The sequence below is a fragment of the Salmo trutta genome, chromosome 23 (assembly GCF_901001165.1).
Source record: "Salmo trutta chromosome 23, fSalTru1.1, whole genome shotgun sequence".
NCBI classification, from domain to species: Eukaryota; Metazoa; Chordata; class Actinopteri; order Salmoniformes; family Salmonidae; genus Salmo; species Salmo trutta.
Genome location: NC_042979.1, coordinates 36,575,577 through 36,594,572, shown reverse-complemented (window position 1 = coordinate 36,594,572; position 18,996 = coordinate 36,575,577). Strand labels below are relative to the sequence as shown.

Here is an 18,996-nt window from a genome sequence, read left to right as displayed (position 1 = left end):
CTTCTTGAGCTCTTCGTCCCTGGCTTTTTCCTTCCTCCTTTCGATCTTCATCATCTCTTCATTTCTCTTAGCCTCGTCCTTGAAATATTTGATCCTGTCTGCGTAGCTCATGGCATTAAGTTCTTCTTTCCCTCGGCTCGCCATCATAGACATTGCATTGGCGGTTGCATATCTCCCTTCCATTTTACCACTATCAATCTCCTTCCTGTCCCTCTCACCATAAGGATCTCTGTGTAGACATCTCTGCTGTTGTCCACTCATGCTCTCCTCACTTTCACTACTCCCCTCCTGACTTGTGTCCTCACTCACACTCTGAGACACATCATCCTCAGACGAGCACGAGGGAGTGACAGCCTTCTCAGTGATGACGCGGAGCGCCTTGATGTAGTCAGCTTCTGTGTTCACCCTGTGAGCGAGCGGGCACAGCTCCTCGTAAATGGATTTCCATGTGAGTGACTCCTCACATACGTCGTCAGGCAGGTATAGATCAGATGATTGCCTCTTGAGCACATTCACAACCTCTACCAGGTCCTGCTGGGTGTCCCCCTGAGTGTCCTCTCGGGCGGCCACTGGCGTGGCGTCTGGGCTGGCTGGGCGCTCGGGGGCTGTGGCAGGGGTATTGGATTGTTCTACTGCAGAGGAGCAGGAGGCCTCAGTGTCATCGTTCTTGTCATCGTTGTTTACCCTTTTCTTCAGAATCTCTTCCTTTCTCTTTTGGGCCATCCTCTCAATCAGCTGTGCTTTATACATATTCGCAATTTCTGCACCTCTCCGTTGAACTTCCTCAGACAATTCCTCAGACGATGCAATCTCTGGCTTCTTGACCTCATCCTTGACCTTTGCCTGGCCAGTCAATGGGGACCTGGGGTGGACATGCGGATGGGTCTGTCTCATCCGGGCAGGAGGGCCGGAAACCAGGGGGTGGGATGGGACAGCAAATCGGTGTGAAGCGTGTGGGTGTGACGTCTTGGACGTTGAATGAGGCCATCTTTCAGGGGAGGTGCAGCTCTGTGTGTCCAGAGGGGGAAAGATTGAATGTTTCTTAGATGGGTCCTTCTGGGTGCCGGCAGCATGCTGGTCTGGCTCCGAATGGCTGTTAGCGAGGTACCTGTGGAGGTTGTACCAGGGGAAAGCTGGCAGTGTCGGGGAGACGGGACAAAGAATGGAGGAGGTGGAGCGCTGCTTGATCACCCCTTTATCCACCCCAATCTGTATGATGACAGACACATTTTTATTACTTAATAGCTTGATGGTCATAGTAATAACAATCTTAAAACAATTACATGTGTATGGGTAATGAATATCATAGAGAAAACACATTTTATTACTGTATATTAGCCTACTAGGAAAATGGGAAGGTCCACACTTTTGGAATCATTCCGATTCAGAAATTCCTCCATTCTTTTTCAACTTTATTCTAAGAATGCAGACCTTCCTAAGAATACTACCATTGCAGAATGCAGTCCTTCTTAAGAATACTACCAGTGCAGAATGCAGGCCTTCCTCAGAATACTATCAGTTCAGAATACAAACCTTCCTCAGAATACTACCAGAGCATAATGCCGACAGAACTCATAATACTACCAGTGCAGAATGCAGACCTTCCTCAGAATACTACCAGTGCAGATTCTAGGCCTTCTTAAGAATACTACCAGTGCAGAATGCAGACTTTCTTAAGAATACTACCAGTGCAAAATGCAGACCTTCCTCAGAACACTATCAGTGCAGAATGCAGACCTTCTTAATAATACTACCAGGGCAGAATTCAGACCTTCCTGAGAATACAGTGAGGGAAAAAAGTATTTGATCCCCTGCTGATTTTGTACATTTGCCCACTTACAAAGAAATGATCAGTCTATAATTTTAATGGTAGGTTTATTTGAACAGTGAGAGACAGAATAACAATAAAAAAATCCAGAAAAACGCATGTCAAAAATGTTATAAATTGATTTGCATTTTAATGAGGGAAATAAGTATTTGACCCCTCTGCAAAACATGACTTTGTACTTGGTGGCAAAACCCTTGTTGGCAATCACAGAGGTCAAACGTTTCTTGTAGTTGGCCACCAGGTTTGCACACATCTCAGGAGGGATTATGTCCCACTCCTCTTTGCAGATCTTCTCCAAGTCATTAAGGTTTCGAGGCTGACGTTTGGCAACTCGAACCTTCAGCTCCCTCCTCAGATTTTCTATGGGATTCAGGTCTGGAGACTGGCTAGGCCTCTCCAGGACCTTAATGTGCTTCTTCTTGAGCCACTCCTTTGTTGCCTTGGCCGTGTGTTTTGGGTCATTGTCATGCTGGAATACCCATCCACGACCCATTTTCAATGCCCTGGCTGATTTCTGTATTGTATTTCTATAATTTCATCAATGCAACGAAACATAATACATTAATATTATAATGGAAGTTAAACTTAAAGCACCATCGTACAGCAGAGTAGTCACGTGGTGCGTCATTCTCTCCAGGATGCTCTGCAGGTAAAATAAACGTTTAATCATGAATGCTCATGTAACAGTGTAGGTTCCGTCCCTCTCTTCGCCCCAACCCGGGCTCGAACCAGGGACCCTTGCACACATCAACAACTGACACCCCACGAAGCATCGTTACCCATCGCGCCACAAAAGCCGCGGCCCTTGCAACGCAAGGGGAAACCCTACTTCAAGTCTCAGAGAGAGTGACGTCACCGATTGAAACGCTATTAGCGCGCACCACCGCTAACTAACTAGCCATTTCACATCGGTTACACTCATTATGTATTTGTAGCCAACTTATCATTTTTTTAGTAGGCTAATATAGACACTTACAGCATGTGTTGCCTTCATTATAAGGCTTATATAAGGCTTTTAATTTTTTTGCGGCTCCAGACAGATTTGTTTTTTTGGTCCAATATGGCTCTTTCAACATTTTGGGTTGCCAACCCATGCACTAGTGCAATCATTGTAGGCCTCTCCTGCATGCTTCAGAGAACCAGTAGGCCTATGCAATAGAACATTATTACAAATGTATAATTGCAACATTACAGATTTTTTTACATACTTATTCCATTCTTATTTTGACGTTTTTACAAACATTATTTTTCTAAAGGAACTGATTGTCCGTGTTCTCGCGTTGTAACACATATGAACGTGAACAGATTATTCTTTTGTAAAGCAGGTGGACTGGGGAGATTCAGTATTGTTCAACAGTTGAGGGAAACTGATAGGCTGATTGTGAAGAAGGTGGATTATATGGTGTTTATCGCGCATGTGATTAATTGTAATGCACAAACGAACTAAGAAACTGGACATAATAGTATCTGCAGCTGAAAGGTTTTGGGGTTTTAAGGTCTACACTGCTCAAACAGTGCAAAGAATACTGCCCGAAGATGCTCTTTTTTCTCTAGCCCCAGGGCCTGTAGGGATGGACGTTGGCAATTGAATCGGAATAAAGGAGTACATCGAGTTTTGTTTTTGTTCAGTTTTATTTTGTTAATTGTTTGGCCAGATATACAGCCAAAACAGTAGGTGGCGGCATGCACCAATATATTTTCTTTGCGGACCGCCATTATATCAAAGAAGAAGTCCCCGTACTGCAATACACCAATTGGTGGTCTGCCATAGAACTTTCAAGAAGGAAGCTTTCTAAACAAGCGACGATAAGCCTGCTGTTAATCGACAAATTGGCCCGATATGACTACTATCAGACCGTTCGAGATGGAGCGTCCAAGACACCGTCCGTTTCTGATTGGTGTTAGCGGAGGAACTGCCAGTGGCAAGGTAGGTAACTAATTGTAACTAGTGTACCGTATCTAGCTGTATGGGTTAGTAAGAGCCAGTTTATTATGCTCGATCTAAAAATGTGGTCGGGGGCGCCGTATTGATGGTGTGACGCAATCGCGGAGCCTCTGGAGGCACGTAGAGGCCAAATTGAGCTCTGTACCGCATCGCTTTGCGTCTCTCAAATGTAATAATGCTGAAGGAGTCGTATTGCTCCGCATTGACATTATTGAGGGCGGAAGGTCCTGTGTAAACACAAACTCACTTAACTTCTTCACATCAGCTCTGCTCCGCTAAGCGCAAGAATAATTAATGTCTCGACTTCCGTAGAGGCCATATCACCGTAAATTCTGCACGGCCATTGCAGATAACACATTGACCATCAAACGCCTTTAACGTTAGGTCGTGTCAACAACCAGTAACATTACAGTGCAAACGTTAGCTTTCGTTTCCCCGTGAACTGAGCGCAGACACGCCCCTGTACCAAAACGTGATAACAATTTGTATATATTTTTTTCTTTGGCCTAATAATTCACGAACGTCTATTTTCATTCATTTAATGCACTTAAAGTTAGCTGCATACCATTAGCTAGCTATCTAGTTAGAATTATTGCGTCCCCTTAGCTTGGTTGTCATGCAGGAATAGGATAAGTCTTGATGTGACTTGCTAATGTGTTGCCAACTCATTTTCAGGGGAAGTTTCTAGAGGCAGGTTGATTTGTTGCTAAATGACGTTGTGATGTCATTACGTAGAATACACAATAACGTTACTCAAATTGCCAAAAATATGATTTGACATTTGTTCAGGTACAGACTCCCACTCTTTTTTTGTACTTCTGGCTGTATAATTTTGATTGAAACTTGTTGATTGATGTTGTAAGTTCTGTTCAATTTGCTGAAATTGCTGCTGGCTGTGCACGAGCTGAGCGCCTGCTGCTGACGTCACTCACAAGGCACTTTTGCAGCCAGTCACGTGTGTTGTGACTGTGTGTGTGTGACAGAATAAATCGTTTTTGTGTCATTTAGAGGGAAAAAGCATGCATTTTAGCGTTTGAGTCACTTTTCAGAAGTTGTTAAAAGGAGCTACATTTGTTGCTAGGTGCTGTTTGAAAATAAAGTTGCCAGGATAGTCTGAAAATTTGCTAAATCTAGCAACAAAATTGCTAAATTGGCATCACTGAATGAGATGGGGGTGTCAGGATGTCTCTTGCCACCAATTCAACTAGTGTCTTGTTTTCTGTCTGAGATTATTTTGAAATGTGCCAACTACCGCTCTCTGCTCCAACCTCATCAAACTGAAAATATGCCAAACGTCAATACATTTTCTGCATGTGACAGGTCTTTCACATGGCATATTACACACAATTAATGAAAACACAACTCACAACTTGAAATACACAACCCCTTTCTATGCGATAGATTTAGCTAAATTGTGCTACTCAAGGAAATAATAAACCTGTATGTTTTTTTTTAGTCCACCGTATGTGCCAAAATCATGGAGTTACTGGGCCAGAACAAGGTGGACCATCATCAGAGGAAAGTTGCTATCGTCAGCCAAGACAGTTTCTACAGAGTCTTGACACTTGACCAGAAGGCCAAGGCACTCAAGGGCCAGTACAACTTTGACCACCCAGGTAGGGGTGGCAGGTAGCTTAGCGGTTAAGAGCGTTGGACCGAAAGGTCGCTGGTTCGAATCCCAGAATTGCTCCTGTAAGTCGTTCTTGATAAGAGCGTCTGCTAAATGACTAACTTAAATGTAAAACGTACTACAGGCCTGTATGAATATTGTAATAATTTAAGTATGATTGTTGTAATAACATAAGCTCTCCATCAGTCACTTATCACTTAGATAATGTGGATTTAGTTCATCATGTTGTTTAATTCATCTTAGCTAGAATTATAAATGGCTAATGTTCTAGCCGAACAGTGTAATTGAGTTAATAACCTTAATGTTTATTACAGACGCTTTTGACAACGAGTTGATGTACCGAACCCTGAAGGATATTGTGGAGGGGAGTGTGGTGGAGGTGCCGACATATGACTTTGTCACGCATTCCAGGTGAGAAGGAAACATTCCATCCAGACCCAGTGTGACAGAGTTAGAAATCCCATTCTTGAATTCAGACAGACGGGATAGAAAATGCCCACATTCCACAGAGCCCAGATAGATGACCCTTGACTGAAAAGAAAAACCAAAATAACTAGGTGTATTCATCAGTCTGATTTCATTGCATTAGTCCACTGCAAAACGTTTTGCACTGGAAAGCGTTTACTCCAAATGGAAAACTTTGTGCAATGAAAACAATTAGGTCTTTCCCCTTTTTGTTTGGAATCAGACTAATGAATACACTAATGAATACACTAATGAATACACTCCTGCTACAGAGTGCCTCTGTCTGAGTTGTCTGCTGCAATCTCTTACATGGTTTTTGACGCACTGCACACTAGGGCAGTTCCCGAGTAAAACACATTTTGGTCAACCGAGAGTCGTCTGTTCTTTCGACCAATCAATTGGTTGATATTTTAAAATGTGTATTTTTCCTTAGATAGACGCACCCGATGTTTGAATAAAGTAAACAGGCTGTAGGCTATTTTGCGCAGGGGATAAGAAATAATCAGGTAGGCCTATATTGTGACGTTTCCACTGATCAGAGGATTACATTTTCTTTTGCCTTTCATGCTGAGTGGTTCTCAATGGATGTAAAAGACTTCATTTGCTTTGATTGAGGCAAAGAAAAAATGACTTTGAGAAGCTCCACAGTGTTAAGACAATCAGAAATAGTATCAGATCCCTAAATAGGCACATTTATAGGCCTACATTTGCGTGCAGGCCAGGTAGCCTGGGCCTACTTCTAAGAGTTACCAGGTGCATGTCCTTAAGATTGATAGGAGCACTCCAAACAAAAGACAATTAATGAATTGACAACTCAGAAATAAACTTCGGTTGTGCACTCCTACAATGACAACACTAAGACTGTAATAATAATATATTGAATGCATTAACATAAAAACAGATTTAACAGAAACTACCTAAAAAAATATATATATATATTGTAATTAGAAATGATGGGAATTAATGGTAAGTGTACTACTGGTGTGCCATCCCTGCGATCTCCAATGGATTAGTCCACTGAGACAGGTGTGTATCAGACAGGTGTCGTGTGCCATACATTTTTTTTTTTATATATTTGCCACTGCTCGACAAAAAAAATATACAGCCTATCAACCAAACAATCGACAAGTCGACTAAATGGGGTCAGCCCCACTTTACGCACTGCCCAGACTACAGACTCAAGCTATTTGTATTTCTTTTTAGTAATTTTTCCCCCCTTTTCTAACCAATTTCAATATTGTCTCATCGCGGCAACTCCCCAATGGGCTCCGAAACATGGCCCGCCAAACCGCGTTTCTTAACACCCCCCCCCGCTTAAACCGGAAGCCAGCCGCACCAATGTGTCGGAGGAAACGCTGTTCACCTGACGACTGAGGTCAGCCCGCAGGCGCCTGGCCCACCACAAGGAGTCGCTAGAGCGCGATGAGTCAAGTAAAGCGCCCCCAGCAAACCCCTCCCCTAACCCAGACGACGCTGGGCCAATTGAGCGCACCCTATGGGAATCTTGATCACGACCGGGTTGTGATACAGTCCAGAATGGAACCTGGGTCTGTAGTGATGTCTCTAGTGCCACTGGGGAGGCCTCTTTGTATTTCTTAAGCTTCACTTTAGTTTTCGCTGGGGAAGAGCACCCTACTACTCTGGCTTATTTGGCTCAAGGGTGTGAACAGCCGTTCATCGTCCTGATGTGTGCAGCCTCAGACATGTCATTGCATTTGCAGATGAACTAACCCATGCCAATCATGCATTCAGGTGAAAGTTAGTCTGTCTATAGAATACCTCTGTGTACTATACATTTGGTGCTTAATGTGTGTGTACGTGTGTTCCAGGCTGCAGGACAGGATCACGGTGTACCCGGCTGATGTGGTTCTGTTTGAGGGCATTCTGGTATTCTACTCTCAGGAAGTGAGGGACATGTTTCACATGAAGCTCTTCGTGGACACTGACTCTGATGTCAGGCTTTCCCACAGAGGTACTACTGACAAACACAACTAATCCTTAAGGGGACGCACCAACTATGCATACACACATTTTTCTAACATATTTGATGTATATACTGAATTGTCACATTTGTCTTGATCCTGACCTGGTTGTGGTTGTTGTCTTGGTCCTGACCTGGTTGTGATTTTGACCTGCAGTTCTGCGGGACATGAAGAGGGACAGAGACCTGGAGCAGATCCTTAACCAGTACACCACGTTCGTCAAGCCAGCCTTCGAGGAGTTCTGTTTACCTGTAAATGTCCAGCAGAACCACACACCGATACCATAGACCGATGATAACAGATAATGGACACTTTCATTCTTTATTAATAGGGCTAATTATGGACACTTAAAATATGACACATTTAACACCCAGTGACTAATTTGTGACAAATGTATATTCTGTTCTAAATGCAGTCTTTTGAAAGCATTAGCTACCAAATTTACATTGAGTTATTTTTCCCCAGACCAAGAAATATGCAGATGTAATTATTCCTAGAGGAGTTGACAACATGGGTAAGTTATAGCACTGATGAAGCCTATAGACTCTCTCCATATCCCTCCCTCTCTCCATATCCCTCCCTCTTATTAATCTGCCTCTCATTCTCAGTGGCCATCAACCTCATCGTGCAGCACATCCAGGACATCCTGAATGGGGACCTCTGTAAGTGGCAGCATGGAGGAGTGGTGAACGGGCACAGCCGGGGCTTCAAGCGGGCCTTCTCGGAGCAGGGGGACCTGGACAACGCCACCTCCAACCTTCCCCTAGGGAAGAGGGTCTTACTGGAGCCGAGCAGTCGCCCCCACTGAGGCAGCCGTGTGTGTGTGTGTGTGTGTGTGTGTGTGTGTGTTTACTCTCAGACTGACAGTCTACTTCTACATACACTTTCCTAATATTGAGTTGCACCCCCTTTTGCCCTCAGAACAGCCTCAATTCGTTGGAGCATGGACTCTACAAGGTGTTGTAAGCATTCCACAGGGATGCTGGCCCATATTGACTCCAATGCTTCCCACAGTTGTGCCAAGTTGGCTGGATGTCCTTTGGGTGGTGGACCATTCTTGATACACACAGGAAACGGTTGAGCTTGAAAAACCCAGCAGCGTTGCAGCTCAACACACTTAAACCGGTGAGCCCGGCCCTTACTACCATACCCCGTTCAGAGGCACTTAAATATTTTGTCTTGCCCATTCACCCTCTGAATGGCACACATACACAATCGGTCTCAATTGCCTCAAGGCTTAAATCCTTCTTTAACCTGACTCCTCCCCTTCATCTACACTGATTGAAGTGGAATTAACAAGTGACATCAATAATGGATCATAGTTTTTACCTGGATTCACCTGGTCAGTGTCATTTAAAGAGCAGGTGTTCCTAATGTTTTGTACACTCAGTGTATATACAGAAAGTATTCATACCCCTTGATTTATTCCACATTTGTTGTTACAGCCTGAATTCAAAATTGATTAAATTCTACACACAACACCCCAAAAGGACAAAGTGAAAACATGTTTACAAGTGTATTGACAATGAAATACAGAAATCTCATGTACATAAGTATTAATTTAAGTCTTGCCATAGATTTAAGCAATTCAAGTCAAATATAACTAGGCTACTCAGGAACATTCAATATCATTTTGGTAAGCAACTCTAGTGAATGTTTAGCCTTGTTTAAAGTTATTGTCCTGCTGAAAGGTGAATTTGTCTCCCAATATCTGTTGGAAAGCAGACTAAAACAGGTTTTCCTCTAGGATTTTGTCTGTGCTTAGCTCTATTCAGTTTTTATTTTGTCCCCCCCAAAAAACCCTAGTCCTTGCCAATGACAAGCATACCCATAACATAATTCAGCCACAATATGCTTGAAAAAAATACTGAAAAATATAAACGTAACATGCAACACTTAAAGATGATGGATTTACAGTTCATATAAGGAAATCAGTCACTTGAAATACATTCATTAGGCCCTCATCTATGGATTTCACAACTGGGAATACAGATATGCATCTGTTGGGTCATAGATACCTAAAAAAAAGGTAGCAGCGTGGATCAGAAAACCAGTCAGTGGTCTGGTGTGACCATTTGCCTCATGCAGCGCAAAATCTCCTTTGAATAGAGTTGGCTGTTGATTGTGGCCTATGGAATGTTGTGCCACTCCTCATCAATGGCTGTGCGAAGCTGCTGGATATTGGTGGGGGCAGGAACACGTTTTCGTACACTTCGATCCAGAGCAACCGAAACATGCTCAATGGGTGACATGTCTGGTGAGTATGCAGGCCATGGAAGAACTGGGACATTTTCAGCTTCCAGGAATTATGTACAGATCCTTGCGCCATAGGGCCATGCATTATCATGCTGAAACATGAGGTGATGGCGGTGGATGAATGGCATGACAACGGGCCTTAGGATCTCATCACGGTATCTCTGTGCATTCAAATTGCCATCGATAAAATGCAATTGTGTTTGTAGGTTATGCCTGCCCATTCCATAACCCCACTGCCACCATGGGGCACTCTGTTCACAACGTTCAGGAAACCGCTCTCTTACGGTAGAGATATGAACATTAAATTCTCTGGCAACAGCTCTGTTGGACATTCCTGCAGTCAGCTTGCCAATTGCACTCTCCCTCAACTTGAGACATCTGTGGCATTGTGTTGTGACCAAACCACATTTTAGTGGCCTTTTATTATCCCCAGCACAAGGTGCATCTGTGTAATGATCATGCTTCTTGATATGCCAGACCTGTCAGGTGGATGGATTATCTTGGCAAAAGGAGAAATGTTTACTAAAAGGGATTTAAACAAATTTGTGCACCACATTGAGATCTTTTATTTCATCTCATGAAACAAGGGACCTACATTTTGCGTTTTTGTTCAGTGTATGAATAGTGGTACCGAGTGATGTACTGTGTTGGATTTACCCCAAACATGTTTTGTATTCAACACAAAGTTCATTTGTTTGCCGCAGTTTTACTTTAGTGCCTGACTGCAAACAGGATGCATGTTTTAGAATATTTTTATTCTGCACAGGCTTCCTTCTTTTCACTCTCATATAGGTTAGTATTGTGGAGTAACTAATGTTGATCCATCCTAAGTTCTGCTTTCACAGCCATTAAACTGTTTTAAAGTCACCATTGGCCTCATGGTGAAATCCCTGAGCGGTTTCCTTCCTCTCTGCCTACTGAGTTAGGAAGGACGCCTGTATCTTTGTAGTGACTGGGTGTATTGGTACACCATCCAAAGTGTAATTAATAACTTCACCATGCTCAAAATGATATTTGTCTGCTTTTAAAATGTTTACCCATCTACCAATAGGTGCCCTCCTTTGCAAGGCATTGGAAAACATCCTTGGTCTTTGTGGTAATTATGTGTGGGGTACAGAGAGGTAGTCAATAAAAAAATATATACTAGACACTTATTGCGCACAATGAATCCATGCAATGTATGTGAATTAAGTACATTTTTACTCCTGAACTTATTTAGGGTTGCCATAACAATAGGGATGAATACTTGGATTGAACAGGTGACATACATTCAACTTGACCATAATGGGGTATTGTGTGTAGGCCAGTGAGACAATTTAAAATTTAGGCTGTAACACAGTGGTGTCAAACTCATTCCATGGAGGGCCTAGTGTCTGCTGGTTTTTAGTTTTTCCTTTCAGTTAAGACAACCAGGTGAGGGGAGTTCCTTACTAATCAGTGACCTTAATTCATCAATCAAGTACAAGGGAGGAGTGAAAACACAGACACTCAGCCCTCAATGGAATGAGTTTGACATGTGCTTTAACAAAATGTGAAAAAGTCGAGGGGTGTGAATACTTTCTGAAGGCACTGTGTGTGTATATATTAATATGTTTGTGTGTGAATATGTATATATTTCTATATATTAATGTGTGTGATATATATGGTGTGTTGGATTTGAGCATTGATGCTTTTACTGACATGGTCTAGGAGAGAGATGGGGAGCCTAGCCTGCCCTTAACTCACCCTTGTCACGTGCAGACTGCAGAGCATCCAGTCAGATAGGGAAGTCTGGAGGAAAATGAGTCTGACACATCAGTAATGATTCATTAGTATATTACTGAAATAGATACCACTGAAATTGCAAGCATCATTGAAACAGAGCAATCACAGGTATACAACAACTCTTCCACTTTTTAATCACTGCCTTCTATGTGACTTTTTACCCTGTGGTGGCTTGACTACCTCTGTGACTGAAATAGGAGTGAGGGTGAGATGAAGGAAAACTGTCCTTTTAATGTTAGTTCGAAGTTAATGTCTGTTTTGATTTTGGCTTTGCACATTGTGTTTTACTTGTTGGGCTTTCACAGCCAACAATGAATAACTAGTAATGTAGTAGACTTCATGTACGACCATGATTCAGTGTCTTTTTCATACTGAACAAATATATAAATGCAATACATGTAGAAATCAGATTATAATACATGTATCGAATATTATAGACAAATGAAGGATTTCATACAATATGTATCACATTTTAAGTATTCTTTAGACTTTGCTTCATGAACTGTATATTTGTTGGAAAAATTCATGCCTTAACTTGCCTTTATTTTGTAAAGCATTTTCCAATGACCATGATATTTAAGAAATATTACAAATATTACGTTCACTACCAGTGGCGTGTGGTTGTTATTGTCCAACCAGAATGACCAGTTGGGGCTGAATCCTAACTTGCGAGCGCAACAAGTCTTCCATTGATATCAATGCATGATAATGCAAAAGTCAAAGTTAGGAGCGCCGATCTTGTTGGGATTTTGCCCATAAGGAACATATAAGTAGCAGTCTGTCAAACCTCTTAAGATGGTGATACACAGTGATGCCTTGATGTATAGAAACTGAGCAGTTTTATTGCATAGTGTGATGAGGATGACAGGATTATTCCAAAGGAATCAGAATGAAGAACTACAGCACACAATGGACAGACAAACACAGATCACACACACACACTTCTGATTGCCTGGCAGTTCTCTCACTCAAACATGGCACACAATGATTGACTATGACGTACATAGATCACAGCATCTTTAGTCACTTTTTGGGTCTTTTTTTTGTTGCGTTGCTTTTTAGAGTGCATATTATTATGGCACTTGGGTAGAAGCTAAGCACTTCTCTTAATAGCATAATAAACATCCTTTTTAAGAACAAAAGGAGCACTGTATAATACATCACAACCACACATGATTAATAATAATAACAAAAATACACTCTTGCTACAAGTCCAGTCCACCTCTACTAACCCTCAGATTCCCATTCCCTAGACTGCAGTCCAGAATACTGAGGATTCCATGGATACAAGGAACTTTATCTTCCTTCAATGTTGGAGGGAAGTTAAGTCAGGGGAAGGGGCCAGTAGGGGCTGACCCAATGGTGGCACACACTATGTAGGGAGGAAGGGAATAGGGTGTTGGTATCAGGGTGTAGAGGAGCTTTCACCTCGCATTTACACACTAAAATGGGAGAGGACAGGGAGCGGTATCTCCACATCCTCCTTACATAACATCCTTTATACAAGTCTTTCTCCTCTCCTCCCATTGGCTAGGAGTTTCTCCCCTGCCAACAGCAGTTCGGGGTAGAGAGAATCCCATGTCAATCATAAACCCCCCCATAATATCCCAGTGTAGCAGAGCAGTGCAGAGTCCTTTTAAACCAGTCTTTTCCTCCCTACTAGCCTACTGTATGCGCTCTGGTCCGGCCCTAGTCAGTCACTCTTCCCATGTTAGTTAGGTCCATCCATCTATCCCGTCCGTCTGTCCGTCCATAGTAAAGTGGAGTTAGTGTCTGTAGCACAGTGGAGGTCCCTCAGCGGGACCTGGTCCCGGGTTTGGGCACCACGCCGTGCCCCTACATCCCCTAGGTCTTTTCTTCACGCTCTGTCCGCCTCCGGGTGATGTTTCGAGGCTTGATCTTCAGCGAGAGCTCCCACAGCGCCTCCTCGGCCAGGTGGTCGCTGAAGTCGTTGAAGAAGCACACAATGTCGTCATTGCGCTTCAGCTCATAATGCCTGGGGTGGGTGTGAAAGACAGACATAACGAGTTGATCAACTAGATGCCAATGGATAAGCGATACAAATATGAACGCTGGAAATGGTCCACCTTTTGTTGTATGGGGGTTAATATGAAGGTTTTCATATAAGATTTGGTTCACTGCTTACCTCACGTGGGATGACTATTGTAGTCTTATTGATTGACATGAAATAGACAAGGAAGGCAACTGATGGATGCCACACAAAAAAATCGGAACTCATGAGGAGCCACAGGGGCTCCGCAAGCCTACAAGGGAGGGGGGGGGGGTGCTGCCAGTTCCTGAAATAGACCATATTTATACCATGCACTCTATCTGTTTGGAGATTTGTGGATGCTTTTCTCCTGGGATGACCTTTCTACTCACACTTGCTGGAAGCGCCTCATGCTGTCCAGGATGTTGAACTGCTGCCAGCGCTTAGAGAAGTTGACCTTCCCATCGATGAGATCAGGGTTCCCCAGGTGGACGAAGGTCAGGTCCTGCAGGATTAGACCGCTGGGAGAAGAGAGGAGGATGAGTTTAGAGAGGAGAAGAATAGAGAGATAAAGTCAGACAGTCCTATGAAGAGTAACCTAAAACCCAATGTGATAAATAAAATCACCCGGCTCAGGTGTACATGTACACAGACTTACAGGTATGGGATGCATGGAGGCTCCACGTCGGCCAGAGCCGCCCGGTACGCTCGGAAAGACGACGAGCTGTCAATCAAAGTGCAGTATTCCTCCAATCCCTGGGAGAGACCAACAGTGTGTCACAATGTGTTATACCCATTGTATATTAAAAAGAGATGCCATAGAAATACAATTCCAAAATTTGAGTGTGGATATCTAGTATAGCTATATCACATGTTTGTTAGACTTAATACACTTCTGTTTGACTCACCTCTGATGTCTGTTTCTGCCACTCCAGTCTGCGGATGGGGGCTGAGTCCAGGGCAGACAGTATTGCCAAGTACGAGTTGAAATTGTTCAACTTTCTTAAGTGCTACATAAGAAGAGGAGAAACAGGATAAGAACAGTTGTCCAGAGAGTTAGTCATTAACTAGATATAGTAAGTTATATTAGGGTTTGGCCGGGGTAGGCCGTCATTGTAAATAAGAATTTGTTCTGAACTGACTTGCCTAGTTAAATAAATAGTTAAATAAAGGTAAAATAAATATATACATATATTTTGTTATATATTTAGTTATATATATATATTTTTTAGTTTATATATATATATATATATATATACACACACACATATATTTAGTTATATATATATATATATATTTAGTTATATATTTATATATATATATATATATATTTAGTTATATATATATACACACATATATTTAGTTATATATATATATATATTTAGTTATATATTTAGATATATATATATATATATAACTAAATATATATATATATATATAACTAAATATATGTGTGTGTGTATTTATATTTATATATATATATATATATATATATATATATATATATATATATATATATATATATATATATATACACACACACACACACATATATTTAGTTATATATATATATATTTAGTTATATATTTAGTTAACAGGAAGAGCTGTGGTTGTATGAATGTTGAGGTTGGTCACCTTCATGATCTTAATGAATTTGAGGAGCAGCTTCTCTCTGTCCTGGCCTTTCTCCTGCTGAATGATTAGAGAGCGCACCCTAGAGGACAAACACAAACAGTGTTCTGTGAGAGAGAAAGTGAGACTGTGTGTGTAATTTCTTTTGCCATTTTGAGGTGTTGAACAGCCATTGCAAAGCTAGGTGACTTAGGAGTGATAAGGTCTATCTGGTGGGAGTTATGTAATGCATAGACAGCCTGTAAGTATAGGCTCAGGTCCAGCTCTCACCAGTAGCTCATATTGTTAAAGTGCTCTGTGAACTGAGTCAGATTGGGACTCTTTTCCTCGTTCTGTTCCTTGGCCCAAAGCAACACCTCAGGAATCTAAGCAGAGACAGAGAGGAAGATATAGAGTTAGGATAGTCAATAACACCAACACCTCAGGAATCTAAGCAGAGACAGAGAGGGAGATATAGAGTTAGGATAGTCAATAACACCAACATCTCAGGAATCTAAGGAGAGACAGAGAGGAAGATATAGAGTTAGGATAGTCAATAACACCAACATCTCAGGAATCTAAGCAGAGACAGAGAGGGAGATATAGAGTTAGGATAGTCAATAACACCAACATCTCAGGAATCTAAGCAGAGACAGAGAGGGAGATATAGAGTTAGGATAGTCAATAACACCAACATCTCAGGAATCTAAGGAGAGACAGAGAAAGAAGGAGAGATATAGGGTTAGATAACTGGAGCACAATGAGAATTGGAAGCAAAACAAGGACAGTAAAGGGCTCTCTGGTACCTCGATGTTGTAGAAAAGTTCTGCATCCAGGAGCGTGAGCTGATCGGCGATTTCATGGCTGCGGAAGTCATGCAGCGTTCCGGGCCTGTGGTCACACACACAAAAACACTTAATGACAGAAAGTAAACATGGATGGTACAAGCAAATGCAAGAAGAGGTTGTCATAGCCCCTCCCATTGTCTCCTGACCCTTAACCCCTGGTTGACGCCTACCTGGCGGACACGCCCCGGGCGGCCAGCGGCTTGAGGGAGTTGGTGCAGCGCAGCAGCTTCTTCTGCTCCACCTTCAAAACAATAACAATTCATTTACAGACATAACATTCAAAATGCCTCCCAATCACAAGCTACTGCAGAATGAGAGCCTTTCCTGAATATTGTAATTGACATTAACAATAGATCTATACACCACAGCACTTTTATTAAGTGCAACACAGTGTGAAGGTGTTAAAGGGGATAGGTGTTAAGGTGAAGGTGTTGAGGTGAAGCTGTTGAGGTAGGTGAAGCTGTTGAGGTAGGTGAAAGTGTTGAGGTGAAGCTGTTGAGGTAGGTGAAGGTGTTGAGGTAGGTGAAGCTGTTGAGGTAGGTGGAGCTGTTGAGGTAGGTGAAGCTGTTGAGGTAGGTGAAGCTGTTGAGGTAGGTGAAGGTGTTGAGGTAGGTGAAGCTGTTGAGGTAGGTGAAGCTGTTGAGGTAGGTGAAGCTGTTGAGGTAGGTGAAAGTGTTGAGGTGAAGCTGTTGAGGTAGGTGAAGCTGTTGAGGTAGGTGAAGGTGTTGAGGTAGGTGAAGCTGTTGAGGTAGGTGAAGCTGTTGAGGTAGGTGAAGGTGTTGAGGTAGGTGAAGCTGTTGAGGTAGGTGAAGGGGTTGAGGTGAAACTGTTGAGGTAGGTGAAGGTGTTGAGGTGAAGCTTTTGAGGTAGGTGAAGGTGTTGAGGTGAAGCTGTTGAGGTAGGTGAAGGTGTTGAGGTGAAGCTGTTGATGTAGGTGAAGGTGTTGAGGTGAAGCTGTTGAGGTAGGGGAAGGTATTGAGGTGAAGCTGTTGAGGTAGGTGAAGGTGTTGAGGTGAAGCTGTTGAGGTAGGTGAAGGTGTTGAGGAAGCTGTTGAGGTGAAGCTGTTGAGGTAGGTGAAGGTGTTGAGGAAGCTGTTGAGGTAGGTGAAGGTGTTGAGGTAGGTGAAAGTGTTGAGGAAGCTGTTGAGGTAGGTGAAGGTGTTGAGGAAGCTGTTGAGGTAGGTGAAGGTGTTGAGGTAGGTGAAAGTGTTGAGGAAGCTGTTGAGGTAGGTGAAGGTGTTGAGGAAGCTGTTGAGGTAGGTGAAGGTGTTGAGGGAGGTGAAGGTGTTGTAAGAATATGTTGAAGATAAATACACAACGCAGAAGACGAGAGGTCAAGAGTGCTAAAAGTCAATAGCGTAGTAACGGTTAACAGGGAATTATCAATGGAAATAGTTGGGTTTTCAGTTCAACGTCTGTTAGGAATGTCAGTCCTGAACTCATAGCTACGTGTGGCACGTTCTCATTGGTCCAACCTGAAATAGGATACTTGTTATTTGGCCATCGGCCCAGTTTTATTGCAAGGAATTGTAATTGGTCAACACATGCTAGGGCTGGGCTATAATGTACATCCTGTCCCTTTGTTGTGTGGAGAGAATCACTGAGGACAGGGAAGGAACGACCATCTACCTCTCAGCATAACATTATGATTTATCCTCTTTCAATAAACCTATTTTCCTCCCCCTGATTTGCTTTGGGGTCTGCGTTATTAAAGAATAACATCAACTGCTAAGAGTGTTGAGGTGAAGGTGTTTCGGGAGGTGAAGATGTTGAGGGGAGAGTAGTGGTGTTGTTGGACAGACCTTGTCCAGGATGTTCTTGCGGAGCACACGGGCCAGACTCAGCTCGCCGTTACACACCAGTCTGAACACCAGGTCCATCAGCTGCTTCAGGATGTCCTCTGTTAACTCCACCAGACTGATGGAAAGGGGGGAGAGGAGAACATTAAAGGGAGGAGAAGTTCATTCACTTAACACTGAAAGGTAAGTTAACATTGAGGGTTGTCTGCTTCCAACACACTCTTTGGAAGTCATTTCTATTCTGTTGGATCCCCAGGGCTATCTACTGCCTAGAAAAACTGGAGCTTAAACAGTAAAAAGCCACTTCTGTGGCTGTACTGAGAGTCTGAGTAAGGTACTGTATATAATATGTGGCTGTACTGAGAGTCTGAGTAAGGTACTGTATATAATATGTGGCTGTACTGAGAGTCTGAGTAAGGTACTGTATATAATATGTGGCTGTACTGAGAGTCTGAGTAAGGTACTGTATATAATATGTGGCTGTACTGAGAGTCTGAGTAAGGTACTGTATATAATATGTGGCTGTACTGAGAGTCTGAGTAAGGTACTGTATATAATATGTGGCTGTACTGAGAGTCTGAGTAAGGTACTGTATATAATATGGGGCTGTACTGAGAGTCTGAGTAAGGTACTGTATATAATATGTGGCTGTACTGAGAGTCTGAGTAAGGTACTGTATATAATATGTGGCTGTACTGAGAGTCTGAGAAAGGTACTGTATATAATATGTGGCTGTACTGAGAGTCTGAGTAAGGTACTGTATATAATATGGGGCTGTACTGAGAGTCTGAGTAAGGTACTGTATATAATATGTGGCTGTACTGAGAGTCTGAGTAAGGTACTGTATATAATATGGGGCTGTACTGAGAGTCTGAGTA

At 42.6% G+C, this 18,996-nt stretch overlaps 2 protein-coding genes across 7 annotated transcripts in view; one reads left to right on the top strand and one right to left on the bottom strand.

The window, feature by feature from the left end:
• The first annotated feature begins 3,542 nt into the window (after positions 1-3,542).
• Positions 3,543-9,090, top strand: uck1 (uridine-cytidine kinase 1). Its single transcript, XM_029710081.1, has 7 exons — positions 3,543-3,755; positions 5,230-5,389; positions 5,718-5,814; positions 7,698-7,840; positions 8,007-8,101; positions 8,316-8,364; positions 8,459-9,090. The coding sequence occupies exons 1-7, from the start codon at positions 3,669-3,671 to the stop codon at positions 8,656-8,658; spliced, it is 831 nt and encodes a 276-aa protein (XP_029565941.1). The 5' UTR covers positions 3,543-3,668; the 3' UTR covers positions 8,659-9,090.
• Positions 9,091-11,904: 2,814 nt separating this feature from the next.
• Positions 11,905-18,996, bottom strand: part of rapgef1b (Rap guanine nucleotide exchange factor (GEF) 1b) — an 87,704-nt gene continuing 80,612 nt past the window's right edge. For all 6 annotated transcript variants that reach the window (XM_029710078.1, XM_029710074.1, XM_029710077.1 and 3 more), the window contains 9 exons: positions 18,122-18,236; positions 16,490-16,560; positions 16,278-16,362; positions 15,763-15,857; positions 15,496-15,574; positions 14,769-14,870; positions 14,519-14,616; positions 14,253-14,381; positions 11,905-13,866 (listed from right to left, as the gene is read on the bottom strand). In XM_029710078.1, the coding sequence (XP_029565938.1) occupies positions 13,716-13,866; positions 14,253-14,381; positions 14,519-14,616; positions 14,769-14,870; positions 15,496-15,574; positions 15,763-15,857; positions 16,278-16,362; positions 16,490-16,560; positions 18,122-18,236 (925 nt within the window). In that variant the 3' untranslated portion in view covers positions 11,905-13,715. The remainder of the gene's footprint in view (positions 13,867-14,252; positions 14,382-14,518; positions 14,617-14,768; positions 14,871-15,495; positions 15,575-15,762; positions 15,858-16,277; positions 16,363-16,489; positions 16,561-18,121; positions 18,237-18,996) is intronic.